General features: G+C 40.2%; 3 protein-coding genes across 4 annotated transcripts; all 3 read left to right on the plus strand.

Annotated features, from left to right (window-relative positions):
- The first annotated feature begins 577 nt into the window (after positions 1-577).
- Positions 578-9579, plus strand: slc16a12b (solute carrier family 16 member 12b). The gene is made up of 9 exons (XM_088305083.1): positions 578-713; positions 4070-4409; positions 5632-5735; positions 5829-5972; positions 6074-6169; positions 6235-6394; positions 6778-7413; positions 7545-7804; positions 8685-9579. The coding sequence occupies exons 2-9, from the start codon at positions 4285-4287 to the stop codon at positions 8870-8872; spliced, it is 1713 nt and encodes a 570-aa protein (XP_088161209.1). The 5' UTR covers positions 578-713; positions 4070-4284; the 3' UTR covers positions 8873-9579.
- A 253-nt stretch (positions 9580-9832) lies between these two features.
- LOC148330004 (uncharacterized) lies at positions 9833-13687 on the plus strand. 2 transcript variants are annotated; one of them, XM_088304886.1, is made up of 7 exons: positions 9849-9954; positions 10224-10285; positions 10710-11461; positions 11795-11928; positions 12666-12792; positions 12871-12949; positions 13043-13687. In XM_088304886.1, exons 3-7 carry the CDS (start codon positions 11066-11068, stop codon positions 13060-13062), a joined length of 756 nt encoding a protein of 251 aa, XP_088161012.1. In that variant the 5' UTR covers positions 9849-9954; positions 10224-10285; positions 10710-11065; the 3' UTR covers positions 13063-13687. The 2 variants fall into 2 exon arrangements, with proteins under 2 accessions (XP_088161011.1, XP_088161012.1); XM_088304885.1 differs by lacking the exon at positions 10224-10285 and having other exon boundaries at positions 9833-9954.
- Positions 13688-14480: 793 nt separating this feature from the next.
- LOC148330005 (actin-related protein 2) lies at positions 14481-25760 on the plus strand. Its single transcript, XM_088304574.1, has 9 exons — positions 14481-14639; positions 16053-16163; positions 18146-18361; positions 18716-18788; positions 18895-19031; positions 19552-19701; positions 21785-21930; positions 22015-22147; positions 23313-25760. The coding sequence occupies exons 1-9, from the start codon at positions 14481-14483 to the stop codon at positions 23481-23483; spliced, it is 1296 nt and encodes a 431-aa protein (XP_088160700.1). The 3' UTR covers positions 23484-25760.
- Positions 25761-26702: the final 942 nt, after the last annotated feature.

Consider the following 26702-nt stretch of genomic DNA (forward strand, 5'->3'; position numbering starts at 1 on the left):
CAATGGTACCACGAAACATTTTTTCCCTGACAAAAATTAACACATAATGGTAAAAAATTACATACAAAATTTGATAAATGAAAACTGTAATATTACAATATTTTTCAAAAACTAGCAATGGTATCACGATACGGCAATTGCGTGATAGGTGATATAAATAATGTTAGAAAACTATTTTCAATACATCTCAGTGTCGTCATTTCTGCTGCTTTTAACTAAAAACAAAAAAAGGTCATGTGCAAAGCATATGTAATGATTTGAACAAGACTTTTTCTCAAAAGAAATAAAAGTGAAATTGGCTGAAATCAGTGTTCTTAATACTTATTACTCACAAACAGTGGACTTTGCAAAACTAACTATATTTTTGTTGTTGATTTTAGGTTAATTGAACATTTTCAGTGAATTAATTAATTTTTTTAAATATTTGTTTGTAACGTGTGTGGCAACTTACATTGTAGGAGTCAAAACTTTGTATAACGCTCAGCTAACGACAACACACACACAGTATAGTGACGTGTAGTGTTGGGAATAATGCAAGGATTCTCCTCCCCCCCTCCTCACCGGCACACACACGTGTGTGTGTGTGTGTGTGTGTATATATATATGTTGTTTGCTCAGCCACAAGTGTTGCAGAACACCTCCACGGTGTCGCAGGAGGCCCAGCAAGACTCCCCTCCTCAAGGTTTCTGGAGGCATGATGTCGGGAAACTGATGTAAGTTCAACTATTTTTATTTTATTTATTTATTATCAATATTTTTAAGGAAAGTGAAGTTTTGTTTCATTTCATATACTGACTTTATTCTTTATATGTGTATTTTTTTAATTCAGATTCTCGCAACATAGTTAAAACTCCCATTAAAACTTTAGAAATGGTTATCGTAGTGTAAACGTAACATAATTACAGTCATGCTCCCTTTTTGCTGTGATGTAATTAAGTGAGGCCTTTGACATTTGCCGTTTTTTTTTTTTAACTCGCAAAGCACTGCATCAAAGTATGATGATCATGCAGCATTCTCACAAATTACATTTGGATTTAAGCATATATTCATTGTACATGTGAAGAGCCTGACCGAAAGCACTTTTAGTTCTCTTTTTTAACTGAAATTCTTCAACACATTTCAACTGGTGAACAATCTCAAGCCACCACAATATTTGTAAACTAAAAGGTCAGAGAATGTGGAATAATGCTACACATTGTAATCTTTCCAAATACTTGCATTTAAAGTCTTTTTTTTTTTAATATATCGACTCCTTTTGCGAGCCATAGTTGGTTAGCTACTGTAGCTAGATAGCTAGTTAGTTAGTGGTTTTTATCTATTTGTGTATTCTATGTTGCTAAATTAGTTAGCGCCTTCCTGCTGGGTAGTTTATGTTAGTAGTTCATTATGTGTCTACTTAATAGCTACATATTTGGTAACTATATGCTTTCTGTAGTTTTAGCTCATTATTTAGTTTTTTTGCTCCTTTGCTCCTTTCCTGTAACTTAACTTGCCTTATCTTGCTAGTTAGTTTATTACTTTCAGTCTGGTTAGCCACAAACTCGTATTATGTATTATTTTGAACCCGCTAGTTTGTTTTAGGTACTTTATGTAGCTCAGTATGTTCTAGTTCCAGCTTGTTCTCTAGATTTAGGTTCATCACTAGCAAATCATGTGGGCTAAAGCTAGTTAGCAAGTTTTCTTTCTCGCGTTAACTCTGTAACTAGTACCTGGTAGCTAAATTTGTATTAGCTTCAGCTTCCAGCTTCTCTTTGAGTCATGTCTATCTGTCACTAACTATGTTAGCTACTTAGCTGGCTAGATATAGTACATTTAGTCGATTTTGATATTAGTATTAGTACGAATTTAGCATTTAGACTTAGAAGAATCTTTGATAATAGATGGATGAATAGATTTAATAGCCAAGCTGATTTTGACTAACTCATTAGCTTTATTTATTAGCTTCAAATTGGTAGCTATTGTCAGCTATGTTGCTAAGTATATCTTGGCAGGACAGATTTACGTTAGGTACATTGTGCTCTACAGCTAGTTAGCAAATTAGCTTACTTAGGTTGGCCTGCTAATATAATACTTTCAACATGCTATCTTTAGCTATGTCGCTACATACAGCGAGCTCACTAGATTACATTAGTACCGGTAAATAATGTTTCCGTACTAGCCTCAGCTTATTTAAATTGACACAAAATTTGTTTAATGTGCCTATCATATCAAGACAAATGTAAAATTCTCAATGACCCCGTGCCTGAAATGGCACACAAAGTCTGTCACTCATTTTGGTTTGAAGCGGTAAAACTTGTATTTTCGTAAACTTCTCAGAAGATATCCAAGACAAATAGAAACGGCCAAACTTCCCAGGTTTTCTTTTTCTCCCCTCGTCAGCTAATGAGGGCAGATCATTATGTCACCCGATCATTTGCAGGAGTTGGAGGTTTTGCCATTGAAAAGGGGTGGGAAGAGGGCCAAAAGTGAAAAAAAAAAAAAAAAGAAGCCCTTGTGTGTTTCGGTGTGGGAAAAAAAAAGCTGTCTTCTCGCCAGCTGTGCTCTATTTGCGTTGCAGCCTTTCAGAGGAACTCCCATCACTCATGATCTCCAAGAATCCACACCAGCACAGACACAAGCTCACGTGTGACAACTAAAGATAAAAACAAGCATGTAGGAAAAGGATTTAATGCTGCGTTGAAAGCGCTGGCTACAGCAGAAGGGTCAAAGCTCACATTTTTTTGTTTCTTTTTTGCTTCGTCATCTTGTGGCTGCGAAAGGTTATCCACGTTGTAAAGTTTCCTTATGTTGACTGACAGCATTGCCCATGACAAAATGTCCACTTGTTGACACAGATGTTGCGCATCATGCTGGGAAGAAAGCATCAAAAATTATAAAATGTACTTTATGGCGGAAGGTAACAAGCTGCCGCGTACATTCGTAGCTACCAAGATGGAAATGTAGTCGCTAAAATGTTGTTAGCGACTTGTAGATGAGACAAGCTTCTAAGTCAAAGCTAAAGCTAGCTAGCAAGTGGAAGCTAGCTTGACTACAAATGTAACTCTAGACAGCTAGGTTGTAGCTATCTATAAATAAATATATGATTTTTTTTTTTGAAAGATGAGATGTGAGACAACAGCGCACATTTAAGCATGCCTGTATTTCCTTATTCTGACAACGCTTAAGCAGCGCCTCCCACCTGCTACTGAGGGATACCGTTACAAGGGTGGCAGGAAATACCACAACCCCTATAAAAAATATTAGCTGGCTAATTTACTGATGCACTTATGTTATTATGGGCTTATTATGGTGGAAAGTGTTTCATCAAACCGAAGTGGGTTAACGGTTTGTCTTCCCCTGCCAGTGGTATTGTGAATGAAAAAGACAAAGGGTGCGCTTGTTTTTCAGATGAAAATAGACAGGAGGGTCGCTGTGGGCATTCGTGGAAAGGGTGTCAAACTTCACAGTATTGACACTGTACTGTGTGTTGTGTGGGTCAGTGACAAAACCTTAATCCAGCCCTGGCTTGTGAGCCGGCACGTTGTTGCATAAGTGATGTGCTGTGACTCACAGCACTTGCAAGAGTGACTGTCTGTACACATGCCGGGTGATAAATCCGAAACCAACCCATTGACCTTTTCTTCCAGCTGTGTGGCACACGCTCGTCTTGAAACTAACTAGCTAACAGCAATTCCCTGTCACAGTTTAACAGGTGGTAAAATGGGTGAGATGTTGTTCCACCTCTGCAAAGGCAGCAAAATTCTCTGGATTACTATGTAAGCTATAATAGAAGTCGGTGATCAAGTATGTCAACCCTGTCACAATTTGCACTCTTAATACGGCTAGATAAAAAATCAGGTGAAGTAGCTAACCCAGCGCTGAGTCCAAAATTTTATATACAGTATAGATTTGTTCATGACTTTAACCCAGTGCTTCTCAAATAGGGGGGCGGGACAGCTTTTAAAACTTTTTAAGGATAACACTTGAAAGGCAAATGAATGAAACTCTAACTAAAACTATGTGAAATGAGGCTAATAAACAACTGGAATGTGCATGTGCGTGTCTGTGTGTGTGTGTGTGTGTGTGTCAGAGTAAGAAAAAACGGAGGCGGGACCCTGGAGGTGGAGGAGGAAACATCAGAAATCTCCTTCAGATCCTCCGCAATTTCACAAACGTGTCCCCCAAAACAAAGGAGTTCAGCCAATGAGAGGCTACCACCGACATCGCGAGGTGTCCTGAGTGTAAAGCCAAGGCTCAGGTGGAGGGGCCACTGATGACAACTAGGCTCGTGATTGGTCGGAAGCCATGGCTGTCAGCATGGAGGAGGAACCCCGCCTGGGCAGGGGCCAGGTGACCAAGGAGGGCGGCTGGGGATGGATGGTCGTCGCGGCCTGCTTCGTCGCCACCATCTGCACACGTGCAGTCACCAGGTCTGTGTGTGTGTGTGTGTGCGGGGGGGTGCGTGTGTGTGTGTGCATGCGATTGTGTGTGTGTGTAGTCCCACGTTGTGTTGTCTGCACTGGTGACCTCACAATCACTCAAAAACAAGTACAGAGTTGGTGTGTGTGTGTGATTATGAAATTGTATAGTTTGCATTGCTAACTGAATTCAAACAATTGAAAGTCAAAATGAAATAAAAACAAACATATTAAAAAAAATCCCAAACTATTATAACCCTGGTCTATATGTGCATGGTTTGTAAAGCCAGGACTGGTTACCACCATGTAATAAAAGCAAGAAAGGGTGTATAAATATAGTAGAGTTTTCTTTAACCTCTCCAGTTGTGAACTTATTAGCACCTCTAAACAGTCCTTCCCTTAACAGGGGTTCATTCCTGAACAGCTTAAAGTGTTCACAACTTTTTTTTTAAACTCCCACTAAGACGCAAAATACCAAGTCAGCACATTTCCATCACACAGGGTTTAAAACGAAGTCCTAAAAAGTCATGTGTGGTCATTGTTGTTGAACAGCGCTTGTGATCCTTTTCCATAGGTGGTGTCTTCTCTTAAATAAAAAAAAAATAATATAAAAAGATAAGGTGTGAATGAGCGGAAGGTGTCTTTTGATAACCTCCTCCGACTCATCCTTATCACCCAAGACTGGCCAGCCAGCAGAAGACATGCCATTACATAAGCGCGCTTATGCAAGACTCAATATGTACAAGGCCTCACAGTCCGTGCACTTACTGACCTGACACGTTATCGACGCTAAACAAAATACAAGACAAAATCAGGAATTTATTTGACAGTTGAAATGATACGGCATGTCGGAATTATCCTGTTCTATTGATACAGGTTAGAAATGACATGATCGGTATTGCATCAAACGATATCACACTTTGAAATATTGATATTTGATGTCGTATTCATACGGTACTAAGAGACGCTAACGCCTTTTATATTTCATAAAAAGGACAGCTATTACATACTGCAATTTTTTATTACCCAGTGAGAACGGTTGAGATGGTGTCCTATAAAGTCTGCCTAGCAACAAGCTACAAAAGAATCCCTGCAATTAAGTTGATCTACAGTACATTTCTACTAGAGGGCGAGTGTTCATGCACCAGTAGCAATAAAAGTTCCTGCACTTCCACTGTATTTTTCTACTCACATATTTTTAATATACGATAATGTCCGCTCTTCTTGTATCCAGATGTGTTTCCATGTTCTTCGTGGAGTTCCAGCTGCACTTTGAGCAAGATTATTCCACCACAGCCTGGATCCACAGCATGATTGATTGCACCACTATGCTTTGTGGTAATGAAACACATTATCTTTAACCGAAAAGTGATCTACATATGTATTGATTTATTATATAGCCTGCTCAATTTAGAAATCATGTCTTTCCAGCACCTCTGGGTGGTTTCCTTGGCAACCGTCTGTCATGCAGAGCCACAGTGATGCTAGGCGGCCTTTTGTCCTCGTTGGGTCTGGTAATCAGCTGCTTCGCCTCCAGTCTGGTACATCTCTACGTCTCGCTGGGCATCCTAACAGGTACGTACGTACGTACTTGGGTCACCAGTATCACGTGAAAATAGGGTGCACGATACATGAAAATATGATACTGTTGTCGTTTTGATACTGCACGTTTTTAGGTTTGGGCTTTGCTCTGAGCTACACACCATCCATCGCCATGGTTGGCCGCTACTTCACCAAGAGGAAAGCTTTGGCGTATGGCATTGCTCAGTCTGGTAGGGACCTCACTGTTTTCTCTCGCCCTTTCGCGATGTCCTTATGGTCATGTTCTGCTATTCAGGTACCGGCATTGGAACCTTCATCCTGGCGCCGGTGGTGCAGCTGCTCATCGACCATTACTCGTGGAGGGGGGCCTTGCTGGTCCTGGGGGGGTTTGTCTCCAACTTGTGCGTGTGCGGAGCCTTGTTGAGGCCGGTGGTGGAACCCGCCGAGAAGCAAAGGTGGGATCATTATAAAAGCATTCTAACTAGTTAGCCAAACACACAAATTGAGCTCATATTTCATACAAGTGTGTCGGTACTGGACTGGCAGGAAACATGATATCATATGAAACTATCAGTGGCGGGCGGTCAAGGCCTGTATACAATGTTTGCATATGGATATTGTCCTGGAGATATCATTATATCATATCACGATATCTATATTTGAGTCCAGTGTATTGATACTGTAATTTGGGATTTGATAGTGGTGTGTCGATACTGGACTGTGTGCAGAATGATACTTAATATTTGACATAGGTGTATTGAGTGGTTCAGGAAGATTAATTTGATCCAGAACTCGCTAGCAACTAATGCTAACTCATGTGTTTGTTTTCCTTACGAAGGCTATATCACCAATCCAATAATGCCAAAGAAGAAACCAAAGAAGCCCCAGCAAAGACTCCAGAAATTAGCAACCTCAGCTACACTGAAGGACTCCTGATTGCTAACGGAGCGCTGAGAAACTGTCAACTGGAGAACAGCAAGCTAGCCGAGGTTAACACGCTAGCTCAGGCTAACACACTAGCCTTGCTGTCCAACGGGCCCGATACCAGGCTAACGGATCGCAAACTAGCGGAGTGCCTTTTACTTAGCAACACGTTAACGGGATCTATGCTCGGGGAGCTAGCTGACACTAAGCTAGCTTGCACCGTGGATAGTCGTAACATGTGCAACAATATGGCCATTGCAAAGACAGAAGCCACGCTTTCGGAACCTTTAGTGGATACTAACGTCCCCCAAGGTTGTTGTTATTGCCTCCAGCCGAGAGAGGACTTTGGCTTCCTCGTGTTTCCGGACTTCTTGGTTCTGAGCCTGTCCTTCCTGTTCCTGGCATTTGGCTGTAGTACTCCGGTGGTCTACCTGGTTCCTTATGCCCTCAATCAGGGGGTGGAACAGAAGCAGGCCGCCTTCATCATGTCTATATTTGGAATCAGCTGTATCGTGGGTAACATTACCTTTGGTTGGATCACAGACAGGAAGTAAGTCGCGGCTTAGCACGTTTAGATAATATTGTACAGCAAAAATGATATGACACATCTAAATGCAATATCGATTCAGATTCTATCAAGGTGCTAAATATTAATATTTGATACTGCTGTGTTTTTTGCAGGTGTCTGAAGCGGTACCGTATGCAAAGCTACATGCTAGCCGTAGCGATGGAGGGCCTGAGCTGCCTGTGCGTTCCGCTCTTCCGCTCCTTTGCACCGCTGACCTTGTTCGCCGTGGTCTACGGCTACTTTGACGGCGCTTATGTGGCGCTCATCCCTGTGGTCACTTCGGATGCTGTGGGCGCCGCTTACCTCACCTCATCCCTGGGCGTGGTCTATTTTCTGCATGCTGTGCCTTACCTCATCAGCCCACCCATAGGCGGTGAGATTTTAGCGTTTTGTATTTAAAAGTTGTATGCATTCGTCTCATTATAGAGGTTGTTAATTGCTTTGTTGTAAGTAATAAAATACTGTATAAAAATCTTGGGAAAATACAAAAATTTACATTTATTAATTTGTTTTTAAAATAAGTGTCAATTAAAACTCGCTTATTTATAAATAAAACCTCATCAACATAGGCAGGACAAACAACGGTGAGATGGATGTAATATAATAATAATAATAATAATAATATAATAAAATAATAAAAATAATTAAAATAATTGGAAATAATTGAGCATTTTTAACTATAATTTAGTCTAAAGAAAGTAAATTAACACTTTATTTAATGAGATAATTGAATAAAATAAAAATGAATACATTGATCAAATACGTATCACTTATGTTTTTAAATTAAGTAAATTAATTTCTAGTCAATTAAACATTTTTACATGTGTTGTATTAGATAATTGGTTAATATATTCTCATAAAATTAATGATGAATAATATAATTAAGATTCATCAATTATTATTTTAATATTAAAATAAACAATTAGACATTTCATTTTTGAAAATTGGCTAGAATAAAAATGATTATAGAGAATTAAAAACATTTGGATTGATTATTATTTCAGTTTTGAAACGGTATTTTACATAAAATAAAAGAAATATTAGCAAAATAAGCATTTTATTTTCTATAATTGTTCCTAAAAATTGTATATTATATATTAATATATATAGTATATATCATATTAATTAGACTGACAATTTGTTAGTAATTATTATAAGATTAATTATAATTAGTAACATTATATTTCAACTATTTCCACATTTTCGATGCACGTTGTTGCTTACTTAATATGGGTTTGCGCATCTTTCTTCAGGTTGGTTGGTGGATGTGACTGAAAACTACACAGCAACTTTCTTTGTCAGCGGCGCTTCTTACATATTCAGCGCTGCCATTCTGGCGGCATCTATGTTGGTCCGTCGTGCACGTCGGTCGGGGTCAAAGGTGCCCTGCAACAGACACGCCGCCAGTACTTCCACTGTGTGTCATCAGGACATCATCTGAGCGTTCTGATGGCTATTTTTGTTTGTAATAACCAAACACTCTACAAAACACTTTTGTTACCACAACTCCATGACATTTTTAAAAACACAACTGAAAAATAATGATGCTACACATCAACATATTGATACATGATACTAATGTATCAATACCATACTGTCAGCTGTAAGGATAAATCAAAATATGTGATACTGGTATTGATCTTGAACTGTGTGGAAAATTGATTCAGCACTTCAGAATTGTGGGCATATATCTATGATATGTCTGTTTCAATACCACAGGTAATAATGTTACATATATATAAAATACTTGATATTGGTCTCCTGATGCTGCACTTTGAGGAATAATGGTACAACTCATCAAAATATCAATAATTGTCACCAGTGGAACAATACTCTGAGTGATGACAAATCGACGATACAAGACGACAGTGTATTGATATTTCATACTGGTGTATTGATACTATACTGTGAGTGATAATGATTTATTATTTCAAAGTATGTGATACTGGTGCATAATTAGTGAGGAATAACATCACTGTATCTTTAATGGTACCAGCGTATTGAAGCGGCACTGCATTTTCATGTCAATGGATTTCTGTAACTACATGTATGTGCATTAAAAAAATAATAAATTCACAGGACCAAACACACAGTAAATGAATAAACGCCGTCCATATGTTGTGTGAATCATGAATGTCTGCTAATATGCTTTAAGGGGTTTGCTGACTAAATACAGTAAAAAGGGTGAATATTTGTTTCTTACATTGATTATCAGTGAAAAGAACGGAAATAATTTATATTAATGTCATTTATTTCCTTTGGTTTTTTTTACATTTTATTCTATAATGCAACATTGTATTTTAAAAAATTAAACCGTTCCTCAATTGCATTAGCTTGCAGTTCTACTTTTGTCCAGCAAGTGGCACAAGCAGCTTGAAAGCACCCGTGATGTCGTCACACACAATCGACCATCTCAGTTGGCGCTTACCTATTACGATAATGACGTCACGACTCCAGGATGATGGCTAAATTACTAATCAGCTAAAACACGCAAAGGAGGAACAACGTGAACAAACTGGACAGGTATATGTTTTAAAATGTCACTTTGCGTTATTAGGTAGTCATTAACGGTGTGTTTATTGTTTGGTCGACAATCCAAACGGGCTGGTTGACTACCTAACCGGTTGCTAATCATCAAATTACCTTTTGACAAAATGGCAGAATGTAAAACACCTTTGATTAAACGTTAGTTTTGTCATTATTCCGGTTCTATTTTTGTCAAAAGTCTGCTCACGAGATAGTTGGTGGTGTTTCTTTTAGTATGTTGTGCTGATTGTAGGTTTTGCATTCAGGCACTCGACTACGGCACCTGTCAATCAAACGATTAGCGACCATGTTAAGCTTCTTGGAGCTGGTATGTGCGTAATATTTCAAAGATTATTAAACTTGTTTGTATTATGATCTTTTAAAGACGAGTGATAAAGTGATAAAAAGCATCGTTTTTTCCTGTGACAAATTTTGTGACTCTTTATAATATAATTCCTATATATTAATCGCTCGCCATCGCTTTAATGCGAGATTTTTGTTGTGACCTTTTAACGTAGATCAAATCTGAATTTCGTCCTCATTAAATGGCTTGATGTAGCCATTTTGCAGGTGGCCTAAATAAGCTTTCGACTATAGAAGCTGTCATTTTTCTACAGTCACTATATTAAAGTAACCCCTGCCTTAGCTGGGTTATGTGTAAAAACGAAAAGCAAAAGCAAAAAGTAAAGTTTTATTGGACAGTTTTTTGAAATTAACAAAACCAATCCTTTCTGTTTTCTTCCTCTTCAAAGTGGATGAATGAATGGAGCCAGACATTCTAATCTATCAGCACCCAGCAGCTCGCCCTTCATTGGACGATGACATCAGGGAGGCGGGCTCAGACGGGGAAAAGATCTAGGGATTCTCTAGTGGCTTTGCCGCTTCCTCCGAACCGCTGTTCCACCTCAAGTGCAACTTTCTTCGTCAAGCAGAACCACGCGGCGGGCCGCCTTTACCCCTTACTAACGGGTACTGTGACACCCGTAGGGAGGAGGTGGGATTCGCCGATTTTGCAGTGTTTGCGGAGCAAAAAAACCACCCGTGGTGTTGCGGCTTCGTCGGTGCTACGACACACTTGAACGTACTGAGGGAAGCACGAGACGTCATCATGGATTCCGAACCCAGATCGCCTCATCACCACCTCGTGCTCAGGAATCAGGATGCTCCCCGAATGTCCCCCACCTCTGAGGATCAGGACTCCCTCTCGTTCGACGGGCCATCCGAGGACTCGGAACCCAACGTGTCCTCGCTCATCCTCACCTCCCAAGGGGATCACACTGATGATGATGATGATGATGATCACATGATAGAGGATGGGTGTGTCGCATCTCAGGGAACATATCCTACCTCTAAGCAGTCCTCACAATTCCTTGCCGACAACTCCGGGTGTGCGCCGGGTCTCCCCCCGAGTGAAAGCTTTGCAGACTTCTGCTCGGCAGCTCCGCAGCAAGATGGGGGCGAAAAGTGGGCCCACTTTAAAGACCAGAACAACCACATGCAACAAGTAGGCATCCTTCAGTTGGTCTCAGGCAGTGCTTCTCAAAATGGACTCTGCGAGTAGTAGCTTCAGGGGCCGCCAAATAATTTGCATTGCGTTTGAGTGGTCATGTGTGAGTCTGTGTCCGCTGTCCCAACAGCCAACACCTCTTCTCGTTTAAGGGGTACACATGGGAATTACATTTAAGTGGTGTTTGGATTATGGGGGGGGGTCGTTGGACCCATGTCTTCCATGTAACGGGTCACTGGACCCAAAAAATAGGAGAACCCTTGCTCTGTGGACACTGAGTATTACTCTCGAGTGATGCCATTTTTCTAACTTTTCTTTCCTGTCCACCAGCTCCTCCAGGAGTCTTTTCCTGAGACTGATGTCCCAGCTGTGAGCATGGACGAAGAGAAGGAGGAGGTGCGCAGCTTGGAGGCGCTGCTTCATTCTCAACATCACGTAGACTGTAAGGAAGACCCAGTTGAGCGGTATGATGAAAAAAAGAACCCTTCTGAAAAACATTTGGAGTTGAGATTTGCCTGTTATACCAGTTAGACATGTAACAAATTAGAAAACCAAAGAGCTGCCATGGGTGAAAACCAAGTAATTGGGAAAAACGTGTAGATTATTTAAAGATTGTTTTCAATAAGGTTTGTGAAAACTAAAATGAATGCGATTTTACGCGTATATTTGGAGACAAAAAAAAAAATTGCTCGTTCTTCCATGCTCTGTTGTAGCTGAAATGGGTTGGAGCATGGTGGTGTCAGCATAATTTTTTGGTCCATCTAGAAGTCGGAGTTCGGTCAAGTTAGAGGGAATTATGTGAAGTTTCAAAAGGCAGTCAGGTTTCACGTAAAAGCTTCAGGTTTCTACTTGAAACAAAAAAGGTCAGAAAAAGTCGACTAGAACAGCTTTTATTTGGTGTTGAACAGCCACTTTAAATTGTGGCAGGTGTGTGCTGAGTTGCGATTAACATGAGTTAGAATTTGATTTGGTTGTTCGGAACATAGCCACATCCTCAGTCATCGGGGTGTGCACACTTTTGCAAATGTTATTTCACTTATATTTTTTGAAGAGTTTTTAAAATTGTATTGAATTGCACAAGTTAATGGTGAAAAAAGTTTTGAATCAATTTATATTTTTGTCCATTTTTTTTTTTTTTCATATCACAAAAAATGCCTTTTCAATGTTTCTTATTAACCGTCTCGCTTTTATTTTTTGCCAGGGCCCGACGAGGCTTTTGGCTCCCCAGCGAGGATACGCATGCCGCTGCAGGCCTCAAGTTCCGGTGGGGCACTTCCCACGCCAACAAGACTCTGCTCAGGTGTCTCGGTGTGATCTCCACAAATGTGGTAAGATCGTTAAGTTCCATTCACTCATGTTCCCATGCATGTCTAAGTGGCATTTTTTTTGTTTTATTTTTATATCAGGAGCCCAAGAAGGACTGCTATCCAGGAACCACCTTCAAGGAAACGCACACACATAAGCCTCTCAGTCAATTCAATGCAAGTATGTGTAAATATTTATTTATTTCTATATTTTGATTAGTGGATCCCATGCCACCGTAATGGTTGTCTTTTTATTTATTTTTTCTCCTCCCAGCGGAGCAGCCCGGACCTTAACACTTCTCAGGTGGTCACCCTCCTCTTCTCAGTATTCACACTGTGTTCTCTCCCCTCAAGCAGAGGTTGGAATGTTGTCACGGAAACACTGAACAGTGGAAAATGGCAAGGATTTTTTTTAATACAGTGTCCAATCTTTTCTGGGACCTGTAAATGATTCTGTGAATTATTTTGATTATCAAAAGAAACCATGTGGCTGTGACAGGACTTGACAATGCAAACTAAAAAAAAAAATGGTGCGCTCCCAAATCTCTTTGTTCTTTATCAACTTTAACAGGTTCATGCTGTCTATATTTATCTATTTATCATTTTTTGTCCAGTGAAGCATTAACTGCATAAGCATGTTAACTCAGTAGCTTCTTTATGTTTTGTCATCAAAATATTCCTGTCATTGTAAAAAAAATTTCTCCTTCCATTCGACCATGATAATTCGTGCCTTTTATATGCCACCAACTGCATATCCCCAAAAATTATTTATTTAGTATTTTTTTTGGCTATGATTGTCCTTGACAATTTTTTAAGTCTTCAGGTTTACTGTTTGAATCCAAATAGCATGCACTGCAATAAAAGATGTGTAATGCAAAAGTAAAAATACCAAAATAAACCAGATGATTGATGAATTGTTTTACACGTTCTGCAACAGTTCTGTAAATGATTTTTTTTTACCCTCTGTAGCCAACTTTCTTTTTAATTTCAAACACACAATAGTTGACCACCAAAATTATGAGACGGACAAGATTGTCAAGATTGATAACAAGATGCTACCTTTTCCAACTAATGACATTCACTATTTACTCCTTTTTTCCCCCTTTCGAGCTACTATATTTCTGTCTTTAAAGACGGAAGCACTACCTCCATCAATAAGTCCTGTCACACCGAGACTTGAGAAAATGGTGGAGAGGCAAAACTTAAGTCTTAACAGCTATTTCAACGGTGCCTTTTTTACCTTTAGGGACACTGCAATTGTGAAATTACAAATTTTGTGAGTTTAAAAAAATGATTGTGACTTGTTATTTTGGGATAAAATAACATTTTCAACAGGGACTCCGAAATAGGTCAAAGAGCAGATTTGTCAAGGTTGACAAGGATTTCCCTGTATGGGCACTGTAAATGCTGCAGTTCTCAAAATTTAACAATTTTTTTTTTTCAAACAGAATTAGTCAAAATAAAGGAAGTAAAATTATTTTTTGAAGATAAAGAAAACTACAACATAATTGCTGGACTGTTTTGTGATAAGACATTTTGAGTTGACCAGTTCAAATAATCTTCACTACAGTATGCCGCATCTCCATCTTTTATTTTTAAAAAAATATTTTTTATTATTCAGATATAAACAACAAACAAATCCCCCCCCCCACACACACACACGCACACGCACACAATAATCGCACAAACAAACGCGCACACGCACACACCGGATGAGACCGCGTCCCTTCCGCCTCCTTTCGTCCGGGCTGGCGTGGCTTCCTTCCGGGCTTGCTGAAGAAAAGTTGCGGGGAGGTTCAGAGGCAACCGGGGCTTTAGACAGAATGGACAGCCATGGACGGAAAGTGGTGGTGTGTGACAACGGCACCGGGGTGAGTTTCGAACCTCGTCCCGTCGTTTAGTTGAACCGTCGCCATTTTAACCGCTTTGAAAGAATCAGGAAGTGCAGCCGCAGTGCTAACTGGGCGTGTGGCTAACTAGCTGAGCTAATTTTCATTCATCCAGACGTGACATGGAAACGACATTTCCAGACGTCGCTTATATTTCCATCCAAATTGAATACAATAGTGCGGCTTTATTAACACAATGTCGACCGTCAAAATAATAGCTTATCAAACTGGAGCGTTTAGTTTTATAGCCACTCGTACGACTGCAGCTAGCCACTTAGCCTGTTAGCTTTCCAGCTGTCTGCTGTTTTCCGATGGGCAACGGAAACCTTTGATGTGGTTTAACGGCACCTTAACGTTCATATGTTACGAACTGAAGTTATCTAACGCGAGTTATAATCATTAAAAAACGCTCGAATCCGATGCAAGATGAGTATTTAAGATTTTTTTTACCAAGCTGTAAGCGTAGTTTTCTAGGCCGTGTCAGGTTAATTAAGGGTATAATTGTTTTTCCGTCAGCCAGCTTGTGATTTTCTACTGTTAAAACCGCTGCTTTAATATTTCCTCTCCCAAAGTTTCTGCTATAATATTAATACAATTAATAATTATACGCCTGTCGCACAACATTTTTCGTCTCGACAGACCCACCAGGAAGTGGTTGACTTGCTAAATCGTCACATTCCACACGCCGCAGCAGTCCTACCTGCACTTGAATGCATATTTGAGCGCTTTACTTGTATTAATAAAGTTGGATAGTGGGTTGGGTATTGATATATGTAGTTTAGGTGAATTATAGGGTCAGTAGCTGGCCAATTAGCATGTTGGTATGTGGTATGCATTACTGCGGTGTGCAGGAATGTTATGTAGTTGACCCTTTTGCAGAAGAGACTTCCTCTTTTGCTGCTTGTCAGCATTGAAACAGGATGTTACCGAAAATAAACCACAAAAGACATTCATGATTGTATAATGCTTCATCTTTACACCTTTTGAGCATTTAGGCATCACGAATTTTCTCTTCACCACTCGGATTTCTAGGTGTCGTTGTAAATGGAAGGAACAGACAAAAACAAGATTTAAGAGCTTAACTAGAACATATAGAAAAAATACATATGTTTCCTCTCTATATTAACAAATACCACTGTTTTAAAGATGTAAAATCAGTGTAGAATAAAAGAAGAAACTGGCCACAAAAGAGCTTTACTTTAAAACAAAAAACTAAATCCGTCTCATAAGATGGTGTAGTTTCGAAGGTTAACAATAGATAAAGTCTACACACCCTCTTAAATGCTGTTAATTTGTGATGTATTCCCAGTCTTTTGTCTTGTTTGTATTTTGTAGTACTAAAATGTCATGTGCCTAAATGTCCTCACAATTTCTGTTTGCAACTTTTTTTTGTAGTTTGTCAAGTGTGGCTATGCAGGCTCCAACTTCCCAGAGCACATCTTTCCCGCCTTGGTGGGCAGGCCCATCATCCGCTCCACGGCCAAAGTGGGCAACATTGAGATCAAGGTACACAACACCGCCTTTTATATTCATGCAAATGAAAAAGGAACATTTTTAATTCATTCGAGAATCTTTTTTTTTTTTTCTACCTTCCACAGTGAAAAAACACTATAAAACATTGAGTAATACAAATCAGTTTTAATCGATTATCGCTCAATATAAGACACTGAACTCCACTGGATAAATAATATAATAATATAAATTAAAAGTTCAAAGAGAAGCATGTCTGATTGAAGAATTTTACAAAGACATATGGAAAATACTGCATGATGCGTAATTTTTAAATGAAGCAAAATTTCAGTTTGTCATTCAAATTTGGTTATACTGGCCGTATGCCGTTTTATTCAAATAATAAAATATGTTGAAAGCCTTTTAAATGTATTAAATTTAACTTAAAAGAGTATCTGTACTCAATCTTTTTTTTCCACCTTCCTCTTGCTTTTTCCAAAATTTTGTTTTGTTCCTTTTGCTGTTTTATACACACAAACTTTCTCTTCCTCCATTCGATCCCCCCCACCCCCAATTGAAGTAGAATTCCCACAAGATGGTAAGTGTAAGATGGCGTGTGTGTGTGCTCTTGCATCATCAGCTTCCCTGCCTGTCATGATGTGACTTTCTGACTGTCTTTGCTGGTTTTTCTTTCTACTCACACCTTGAAGCCATCGTTTTGACCTTATAAAGTGCTGAAGGATTGTTGGAATCTGTATTTTGAGTGACTGTCAGCTCGCTAATGACCGACGTTAAAATGCAGGAGCCTGATCCTAAATATTTTATCTAATATTGTAGCATGCCGCTGAAACGTGCACAAATTTCTTGTGTAATCATGATTCAAATTTTATATAATGCATAAAAGTGCAAAAAATGTGACCCAAATGTTTGAAAATTAACTGTTCAAAAAGAGATAATGTGTAATGCTTTAAATTCAACTGAACTTTACTGTAAAAAAAAAAATCTGAACGTTTCAACCAGTGGAACATTTAGCGCAGTTTGAGCATTGAATTCGGTGAATCTTTGGCGTACCATTTGGGGAGCCTTTGTGAGATATTGATTCAGATAAATGAATCAGCCTCAAGCGTTCAAAATATTTGCAAGTCACGCATCCTGTTTAAAACGCCAGAACTGAAAGTGAACCCAATAAATTTTCGTCGCAGGAAAGTTTTGAAAAATTAGCCCTTGACACCAGTTTTACTGCTGAACCTGAATTTGGGTGGACTTGTGTATCATAATAGGACGGATTAAAAAAAGGTTTGAACACCACCTCACTATAAAACAGGATGTTCGCAGAGAGAAGTGGCCACTGAGGTTAGCGTGTGACAGAGTGCCAACAGGAAGTTTGAACAATGATATATATAGAGAGAGAAACTGGAAGAGTCACAGAAAGGTACAGCAAGTCATTAACCTTGGAAATTGTCATGGATCAAACATCTGTTGTGAATTTAGCCCAGCATTAAACGTTTTACGGAAGATTTCCCCAGTAAAAGTTCCAGAGCAGTATATGTTCATTCCTATAATGTCAGCTGAAGGCCCAATAGTCCTACATTTTTGTAAGTAGCTAGTAGGTACCCATTTTAGATGCCTGAGCAAGTTTCGACAGGTTTTTCTCTAGCTTCACATTTTTTTTATCGAGGTTCTCCCAACTATATACATTTTTTGGGGGGAGACCACATGGAGAGAATTGCAATGGGTGAACTCATAAAATGGCTGTCATCGTTGTGAAAGTTTCCAGCCGCAATGTTGAGGCTGGACTCATTTGTTGCACGCAGGAGACACGCGTCACTAAAAACGACAAAAAAAAGTATTTTGTGCATGCAGAGTGATGGTGCATGCTGGGTAATGTTGTTCAAAAGCAGACAGGTGTGTGATGGCATAGCTTGACTACAGATTTGAGTGTTTTTCTTATTATTGTTCTGATTTGATACTCACCGTTTGCCCGTTTGCTCTAAGATTAAATTGGACTATGAAATTAAGCCTCTGTCACCCTTTTTCAGGATTTGATGGTGGGGGACGAAGCCAGCGAGCTGCGCTCCATGCTGGAAGTCAACTACCCCATGGAGAACGGCATCGTGCGCAACTGGGACGACATGAAGCACCTGTGGGACTACACTTTCGGCCCCGAGAAGCTCAACATCGACACGCGCAACTGCAAGATCCTGCTCACCGAGCCCCCCATGAATCCTACCAAGAATCGAGAGAAGATCATAGAGGTAGGCGAAAGCCCCTTTTGACATCGCCTGGTCAAGTCTGTATTTTTCTGCTCTGTCGCCGTTGTTGTCCAAAATGTTACATTACATTGAGTTGCACAGGTTAAAAGATCACATTATTGGTAGAAAAAAGTTTTGGCCTCATTTATCTTGGGCTTATCACCAAAACCTGACTTGTAACAAGGGGAGTGTAGGTTTATTTAAATCCACCGTAAATTGGTGTCACTGCACATCAGGGAGGAGCCAAGTTTAGCCTGGGTTGTTAGTAGAAGAAGTGACCAAAGAGTCTTTGACGGCTTTGTCGGGCAGTGTAAACGACTGTGATCTGATGATGCAATTGTCTTGCGCCCCCTGCAGGTGATGTTTGAGACATACGAGTTTTCAGGTGTCTACATAGCCATTCAAGCCGTGCTGACACTGTATGCGCAAGGTATGGACTGAGACCTCGCGGTTAATTTAGAGTGATTGATTGTCATTGTAACAAGCACTTCCTTTTTTTTGTGTGTGTGTGTGTGTGCACGCGTGTGTTTTAACAGGCCTTCTGACCGGCGTGGTGGTGGACTCTGGCGACGGCGTGACTCACATCTGTCCTGTGTATGAAGGATTCAGCTTGCCTCACCTGACCAGACGTTTGGACATCGCCGGGCGGGACATCACCCGCTACCTCATCAAGGTGTCACCATCAACACAATAGCCTTTTATTTAATCAACTGTAGATCTGGAGTTTAGGTTTTGGTAATAAATTCAACACTGTGAAGAGACTACTGTAGCGCAAATAATAACAGTTGTCTTCAATAGCGGGAATTTGTCCACAACAATGCGTGGCATTATAAACGATACTTTACATTGCTGCCGTTTTGGTTAGCAACTGTTCATATAGGATGTAATGATTTTGTAATTTCTACATTTTTATTTGTTTTTTGGCACAAAAAAGGTGAGCGGCAACTAAACGTGACATTATGTTTATTAGATGCATATCCTCAATGAACTTAATGAAATTTAGTTGAAACCTAAAATTTAAAATCAATAAATTGTGACGTGAACTGCATCTTTGTACGTGCTGTATGTTGAGTCCCGTTAATTATGTCACCCAGTTAACAAGTTATGGATACTTTTGGGAATTTCAACCGTTTTGTCTTTGATATTTCATTGTTTCTCTTGCCATTCTCACGGACGTTTGTTTTTCGCCGCAGTTGCTGCTGCTGCGAGGGTACGCCTTCAATCACTCGGCTGACTTTGAGACGGTGCGCATGATGAAGGAGAAGCTGTGCTATGTGGGCTACAACATCGAGCAGGAGCAGAAGCTGGCGCTGGAGACCACCGTGTTGGTGGAATCCTACACGGTAAGAGGCGTGGATGCCGGTTGTCTTTCTGGTGGTGGAATGTGGCTGACTGGTTTGTTGGTTAGGCGGTTGCTGTCCTCCCATTGACATTTTGCACAGCACCCTCGGGCCTTCCCCGTGGTTGTTAAAACACATTTTCCAGATCGCTGGATCCTCCTCAAGTTTTCGTGGTTATTGATAAAATTCATAACAAAAGATTACCCTTGTTGGCCCGTTTGACGTTTTGGTCTACAGGCATGAAAGGTTTTCAACCTTTGTTAGAGGAGCAATCTCAAAACCTGCAAACCTTAACATTTTTGCTGTGTGCAAGGGCCTTTTAATTTGAATTTTGTCGGTCGTTAAAAAGACCCCGAAGGGGATACTTTTGAGAGGTACTGGAACCTTTGATGCTTTGAACTGCTTCCTTAAAATGTTCCTTTAAATGTAACCTTTTGCTTCAAAGAGCCATCTTGAAAGAAATAATTCCCTAGGAAGGTCTTCCTTTGGTTCTGATAATTTACTGAAGTCCAATACGTTATAGACCAAACGCTCGTGGAGCCTGATTTGGTTAACGTTGCATTTATGAGAACACAAATAGTTCCTTCAAAATGTCCTAGTTTTGTGACTTTCTGCTGTAAAAAATGGCGCTTTTGTCATAAAATTTGTATTCCAAGAGAAGAGATCCAAAAACTTCTGGGGAATGCACCGAAAATGTTTGAACCCTTTTTTATTTGCGGTGCTGCAAGTACGAAACATAGTCAAAAGTTCCTGAAACTGTAGATATAAATAGTCACAAATGTCACAGAGTGAAAATGAAGGAGTAAATTACACCTGGAAAAAAAATGACATTTGGATTTGAATTGGCAAGCGTATGGCCGTCGAGCCGATTTCTAGCTAGGCAAACGTAACGGTCTACACAACATCACCGCATTCTCATTCTTGACAAAAGTGACAGACTCCAACGCATGAGTCCAACTGCTTCATGACACAAAATCTGACATAATTAAATAAATAAATTAAAACGGGACTTTCTAATCCTAAAAAGTTTATTTGAAGTTCAATTTCGTGGGAGCGATTAATGGACATTTAAAAAAAATATACGGACATTTGTGATTTGTTCAACATAAACGCAGCTGTGTTGTATTTTTTTTTTTTTTGACATGCAGCATATTTGTAGCCTGGTGTTTATCCTCTACGTGACAAATGGCTCCGTTGCTTAAAAGCACGGCTTTATATAACAAGCGTGCACTCTTAATTAATGGGCTTTGTTGCGGGGGCCGCTGTAAAGTTTCAATTCTAACATCTGGTGGTAGGTGCGGTGGTGCTCGTCCGCCAGCCTTGCTTTTCTTTCCAATGTGCTTTTTTCCCCCCTCCAGAACCACAAAATCCAAAAGCATGCCTTGGCCAGCTCGTGTTGTGTCTCTGAGCTCACTGTGACCGTATGAGTGTGTGTGAGCGAGAGAGTATAAGAGTGCGCGTGTGTGTGTTTGGGTCCTCTCGAAACAAGGAGGGTAATGTGAGCGTGGCCCGTGGAGCCCGTGGGCCGCCTGTGGCATCATTTCCTGCGCAGCCACCTTTGCAGCAGCGGCCGCTTCCTTTTGCTGCCCCCGCACTTCAATGAAGCCTTTCTATAGATACGAACACGAACACACTTGTACGTGCACCAGTTGTGCTAAAGCTGCAACATTGTAGTACGACGGGGCAAACACCTCCTGCTTTGCAGGGAATTGCTAGAATTCTCCAGTAAAGCCACAAAATGTTAGATTTGTTGCTAGGCACTGCTTTGAAAGAATTGTCGAGGTAGAGGTTGCAAAGTTGGCAACACCGAGAAGCCCTCGCTTTATCCCCACACCCAAGCGCTGCCCCTGGTTGTCATGGTAACGAAAGCCGGGCTCGGCATTTGCGTGAGTAAATCAAATTGATTTGTGGAAGTCACGGTAGGGCTGTATAAGACTAGCAAATTTTTACACTTGAATGAGTGAAAACAGTACCTGTAGAGTTCCTAAAGCTTCTTTCTGCTGGGATTCTGCTGAAATCCCCCCCCCCCCCTTTTTTTTTTTCTTTCTTTCCTCTCATGTCCGTCCTCCCTCCCACGCGTCTGCAGCTGCCAGACGGCCGTGTGATCAAGGTGGGCGGCGAACGCTTCGAGGCGCCCGAGGCCCTCTTTCAGCCCCACCTCATCAACGTGGAGGGTGTGGGCGTGGCCGAGCTGCTCTTCAACACTATCCAGGCGGCCGACATCGACACCAGGTGAGCGATGAGAGCGTGCTTCCGTATGTGATGCAAAGAGAACATTTTGAAGAATAAAAAAAAATATATATATATCCTCTCCAGGTCCGAGTTCTACAAACACATTGTGCTGTCAGGGGGGTCCACCATGTACCCGGGGTTGCCCTCGCGACTGGAGAGGGAGCTCAAGCAGCTGTACCTGGAGCGCGTGCTCAAGGGGGATGTGGACAAGTTGTCGGTGAGAAATTACTTTGTGGTTCTGCTAAAATAAAATCTAGTCGTAAGCGGAGTGCTGTGAGTAATACACAATTATGATTCTATCCATGATTTATCGTTTAATTCCTATACATAACAATAAATAACACCAGCACAGCTTTCGAATGCCGTAAACTTGCTTCCAATGTACATTGAACTGGTGCAGTGCACTGCTCTGCCACCAGGTGGTGTCCTGCGCACGGATTTAGTGATTAAAATTGCTGTTTTATAGCCAAAGTAATATCATCTAACTAATTTGGTACAAAAATAAGTTTACTTCTTTTCAAAATACTCATTAATTTGATGTCCATGACGATGTTAGGAGAAGGTTACTACTTTTAATCACAATTCCTTTTGGTCAAACAAAAAGCAGTAGTTAAAAACAATAAAACAGTCTTAACTTTGTTTCAGAAGATTTATCGCGACATGTAAAAATAGGTTTAAGCGTAAAAACAAAACACTCCAAGAAACCCGAATTTGGTTTAGGTGTAAAACAAAAAGTTACCACTTGTAATGCCTAAGAAAAAGCAAAACACCCATGCAAGTATCCAATATTTTCAAAATCACATTCCACTTAGTATCCCATCGATTTAATGGCGGAATCTGATTTGTGGTGTCAAATAACAAAAACTTTGCGTGCGTGATAGCGGCATTATATTTTTGTCATGCACTTACTTCATCTTTACATCAAACGCCATGCCTGTTGAATGACGTCTGTGTCTCAGTTGTTTGCTCGTGTTTGAGTGCCTACATGTCAACTGTGGCCACAAAAGCTTGTGTAAAATATGAAAAAAGAAAAATGACATATGAACATTTTTTCATAGCTTCCGTTGTAACATTATGTTGTGTTTGGTGTCTGCAAGTGTAGAGGTGCTGTTGTGGTACACGTTGCGCTTTATCTTGAGCTTTAAATGTGAAACGATCCCAATTTTGACTATCTCTGTCTTTTATGGACTCTATGGAATCGTTTTGAATCCCCATAAAGTCTTGCGCTATTTCTGAAATGCCCCAAGAAATATGTGAGAATTCTGAATTCTACAACCATGCGTCCGCCACTGAAGTGGATGCTTGCAAATCAGGAAGTGTCTAACGTTTGCTTGCTATTTTTATATGATTTATTTATTTATTTATTTTTTTTAAAAACACAGAAATTCAAGATTCGCATCGAGGACCCTCCTAGGCGGAAGCACATGGTGTTCCTGGGCGGGGCGGTACTAGCTGACATCATGAAGGACAAGGACAACTTCTGGCTCACCCGCCAGGAGTACCAAGAGAAGGGGGTGCGCGTTCTGCAAAAGCTGGGTGTCACCGTCAGATAAAAATACACACACATGAAAACACACACACACACACACACAAAAAAATATATCTATTTATCCTTCTCCTCTTTCCCGTCGTCACCTCTCCTCTTTCCTGCTGTCGCCTTTGCCCCTTTCCGCCTTCACCTCCCTTGGCAAACGGTTCCATCTTTTTTGCACAATTCCCCACATAGCGTTTAAAAAAAAAAAAAAAAAAAAAAGGTTGAAGTCGGGGACGTCTTGAAGGGAAGCCTACAAGTTTTTTGATATCACAATCAGGGTCCACCCAGCGCATTTTTTCCCCCCCACGACTAATCACATTTTTTACAAGCGACTTTTTTTTTTCGGGGAGAGGGAATACTCTGTTTTTTCTTTGCATTTTTTTTTTCACTTATTCCCCCCTCGCCTTTGTTGCAGTGCACTACTACCATTGTAAATGGAGTGTAACCGTGGTAACAGAAGTTTGGTTTTAATGAAGTTGAACTCTCTTCAAAGCAGGGTTTCCTCCAAATTTGGGTCCTTTTTCGGAACAGTTGCGACGAAACCCAGATTTGTACGCAAGTCGGAAGACACCCAAAAATTGTCCGGAAAACACTTGTCAACTATATTATAAAACAATTGAATGAAATACTTAGGATGTAGTATTCAACTTAATGCATAGCCATTGATAAATTAGAACTTTGAAACATCCTATGTCGAGAAAGCCAGTGTAATTCAGAGTGTATGGCTAATTCATAAATAATAATTTTATGTACTATTTTATAAATAATAATTATTCTTTTTGAACATATCAATTACTTGCTCAAAGCATTACGTCCACAATCCGAGTTTGTTGGCACTTGTTTTACAAAAACGCCATCTTGAGAGTCCCCGCTTGTAGGGAAAGAATAGCATTCGAGTAGTTGCGGTCTAAAAAGAACGGACGTTGACGTTAATTGCTCCTCAGTTACATCGTTCTCAACCTAAAAGGCTTTGAGGTTTTGGTTGTGCAACAAGTTAGTGTCGAGCAACTGTATTCAATGTAACCAGAATTTGTCGGAATGCGCTGGAGTCGATCACTGAGCTACACAAATGCAGTTTTAAAGTTGTAATTCCAGTAAGTATTTTTTTTTATAAATACTTCTACACCATAAATATAATCAAATTATCTGATAAACCAATAATGTTGTATTCAGTAAGTTGATTGCGCAGCCCTTCGTAATCTCGAAACAACGCATTCAAAGGGCCCCGCGTATTTCATAATTTTATGGCTAATTTAGCAATTGGCCGCTGATTTAATCCATTTACCCAATATACGAGGTTTCGAGGTTCTGGATGAATGCGCGATGAGCCAAATTTGACGAAACCCAAATTTGTAGGAACGTGCTCTTGCTATCAACATTTGAAACTTCTTAAATCAGTACAGTTGTAAACCAAGGACCCTCTGTACATTTTTCTAAGATGGCCTGCTCAAAACATTTCTTCATGCGCATTTCCACCGTTCAAGCCAGAGCGTCGTCATGTTGTAGTCAGAAAGTAAGCAGAGCTGCAGGCTTGTTGGATGCACAGCTTCGTCACATGAACGCTACAGAGGCCCCTTGCTTTACATTACCTGAATTTGTACGCAAAACCAGAACAAGGAGTCGTCTTTTGTAGGCTACGTTAACGCAGTGGTAAAGTTGTAAATGACGGAATTAATAAACAGTAAGTGCGGTTGTAATCTTGGCACGTCTGGATCGTCGTTAAGAGTATCAGTTTACTCCCAATAAGTGACCCCGAAATGGTGTGCCGACTTAATGAAAATGTGCAACCCAATGAAGAATTTTGCTTTTTGGGAAACCCTGTCTTGATGGAGAGCACACACATAAATGAAAGACGACGAAGAAGCTTGCTATGACTTATTTGTGTGATGGTACTTTCCAGCGTGAGGGGGTGTTTAATCTGCCTTAGTGTTGATCAAAAAGGCCTGGTGTTGTATATTTACTCAAAACGCAGCAAATCGCGGAAGGTTTGAATGGAAGAGCTTGGTTGTTTTTTTTTGGAGATTTCTTTTTCTTCGAGTCCCCCTGGTGTGATCTGGAGGCACTTGACAATGTAATGATTTTTTTTTTTTTTTTTTTTAATGATTTTTGGATTGTATATTTTTCTTTTCCTCCTTTTCCGTGGATGTCTTATCCAGTGCCAAGTGCAGTTCTCGTTTTATTATGTCTCTGCTCTCTTTTTATTTTATTTTGTCGCCACCATTTTTGTTTTGACTGTTGTTGTTCATAGCATAACTGCCTAACGCTGATTTAAATAAAGAAAAGTGATTTATAAGGATGCCTGCCTCGCTTTTTATTCGTTCGTCTAAGTTTGACAAGTGAGCCATGGTTCCCTCATCCATTCATCTCGCATTCAATTCAGCCTTTTTCCAGCCATTGTTCCATGTCTATCATCCCTCTTGACCCTTTCATCCATCAACTTTTCCTCCATCCAACTGTTTTCACTGTTTATTGTTCCATCCCACCATCCCTCTCGATTGTTTCATACATTGTACATCCATTCTTTCCTCTATCCCTTCATCCATTTATATATCTGTTTTTCTGTTCATCCTTCATCCATTTATCCTATCCATCATCCGTCTGCATATCTATCTCCCTATCTATGTATCCATCTATTTCTTGCGAGACAATCGAAATAAGGAGGAAGTGGAAGAGTGGCGCCAGTAGAGGAAGAGGGTGTCTTTTCCTCGTCTGTAATAATAAAATTAAAAAAAGAAAGCCTTCTCCGGCCTTGGGTCCATTTTAATCCCTGCACTCCTGCTGCCACTTCCCCAGCGGCTATGACCTCTTACCTCCCGTTTGAAGTTTCTCTGTCCTCACATAGACAGAAAGCGGGGAAGGTCATTCGGCACTGGAGTGACTTTTTGGCAATTTTGATTCTGCGATTGCACTGTTTTTTTTTTTGTTGTCTCCCATCGTCTGGAGCACCAAAAATAAATAGAGGATGTTTCAAACAGGCTGGTAAGTGTTCCTCATTCAAGTTCAACCGGAGCAAAGAGGAGAAGACACTTTTTTTTTTTAAACTGCAATTTCACAGGCAAATTCCATGTGTTGCTAAAGCCCATGACACGCTCCATAAACCTCTGGAACAAGCGACTCAATACTCTCTTGTCTTTTTTTTGGGAGTTGAAATATTTGATGGTTTTTATGACAGACTTGTCTTGAAGGAGAATAAAGACACTACTTTTTTGGTTTTTAAAGTAGGGCTCGAAAAACTGCA

Source organism: Idiotropiscis lumnitzeri, chromosome 9 (genome assembly GCF_059441095.1).
Source record: "Idiotropiscis lumnitzeri isolate Australia: NSW breed Sydney's pygmy pipehorse chromosome 9, RoL_Ilum_1.0, whole genome shotgun sequence".
NCBI lineage: Eukaryota > Metazoa > Chordata > Actinopteri > Syngnathiformes > Syngnathidae > Idiotropiscis > Idiotropiscis lumnitzeri.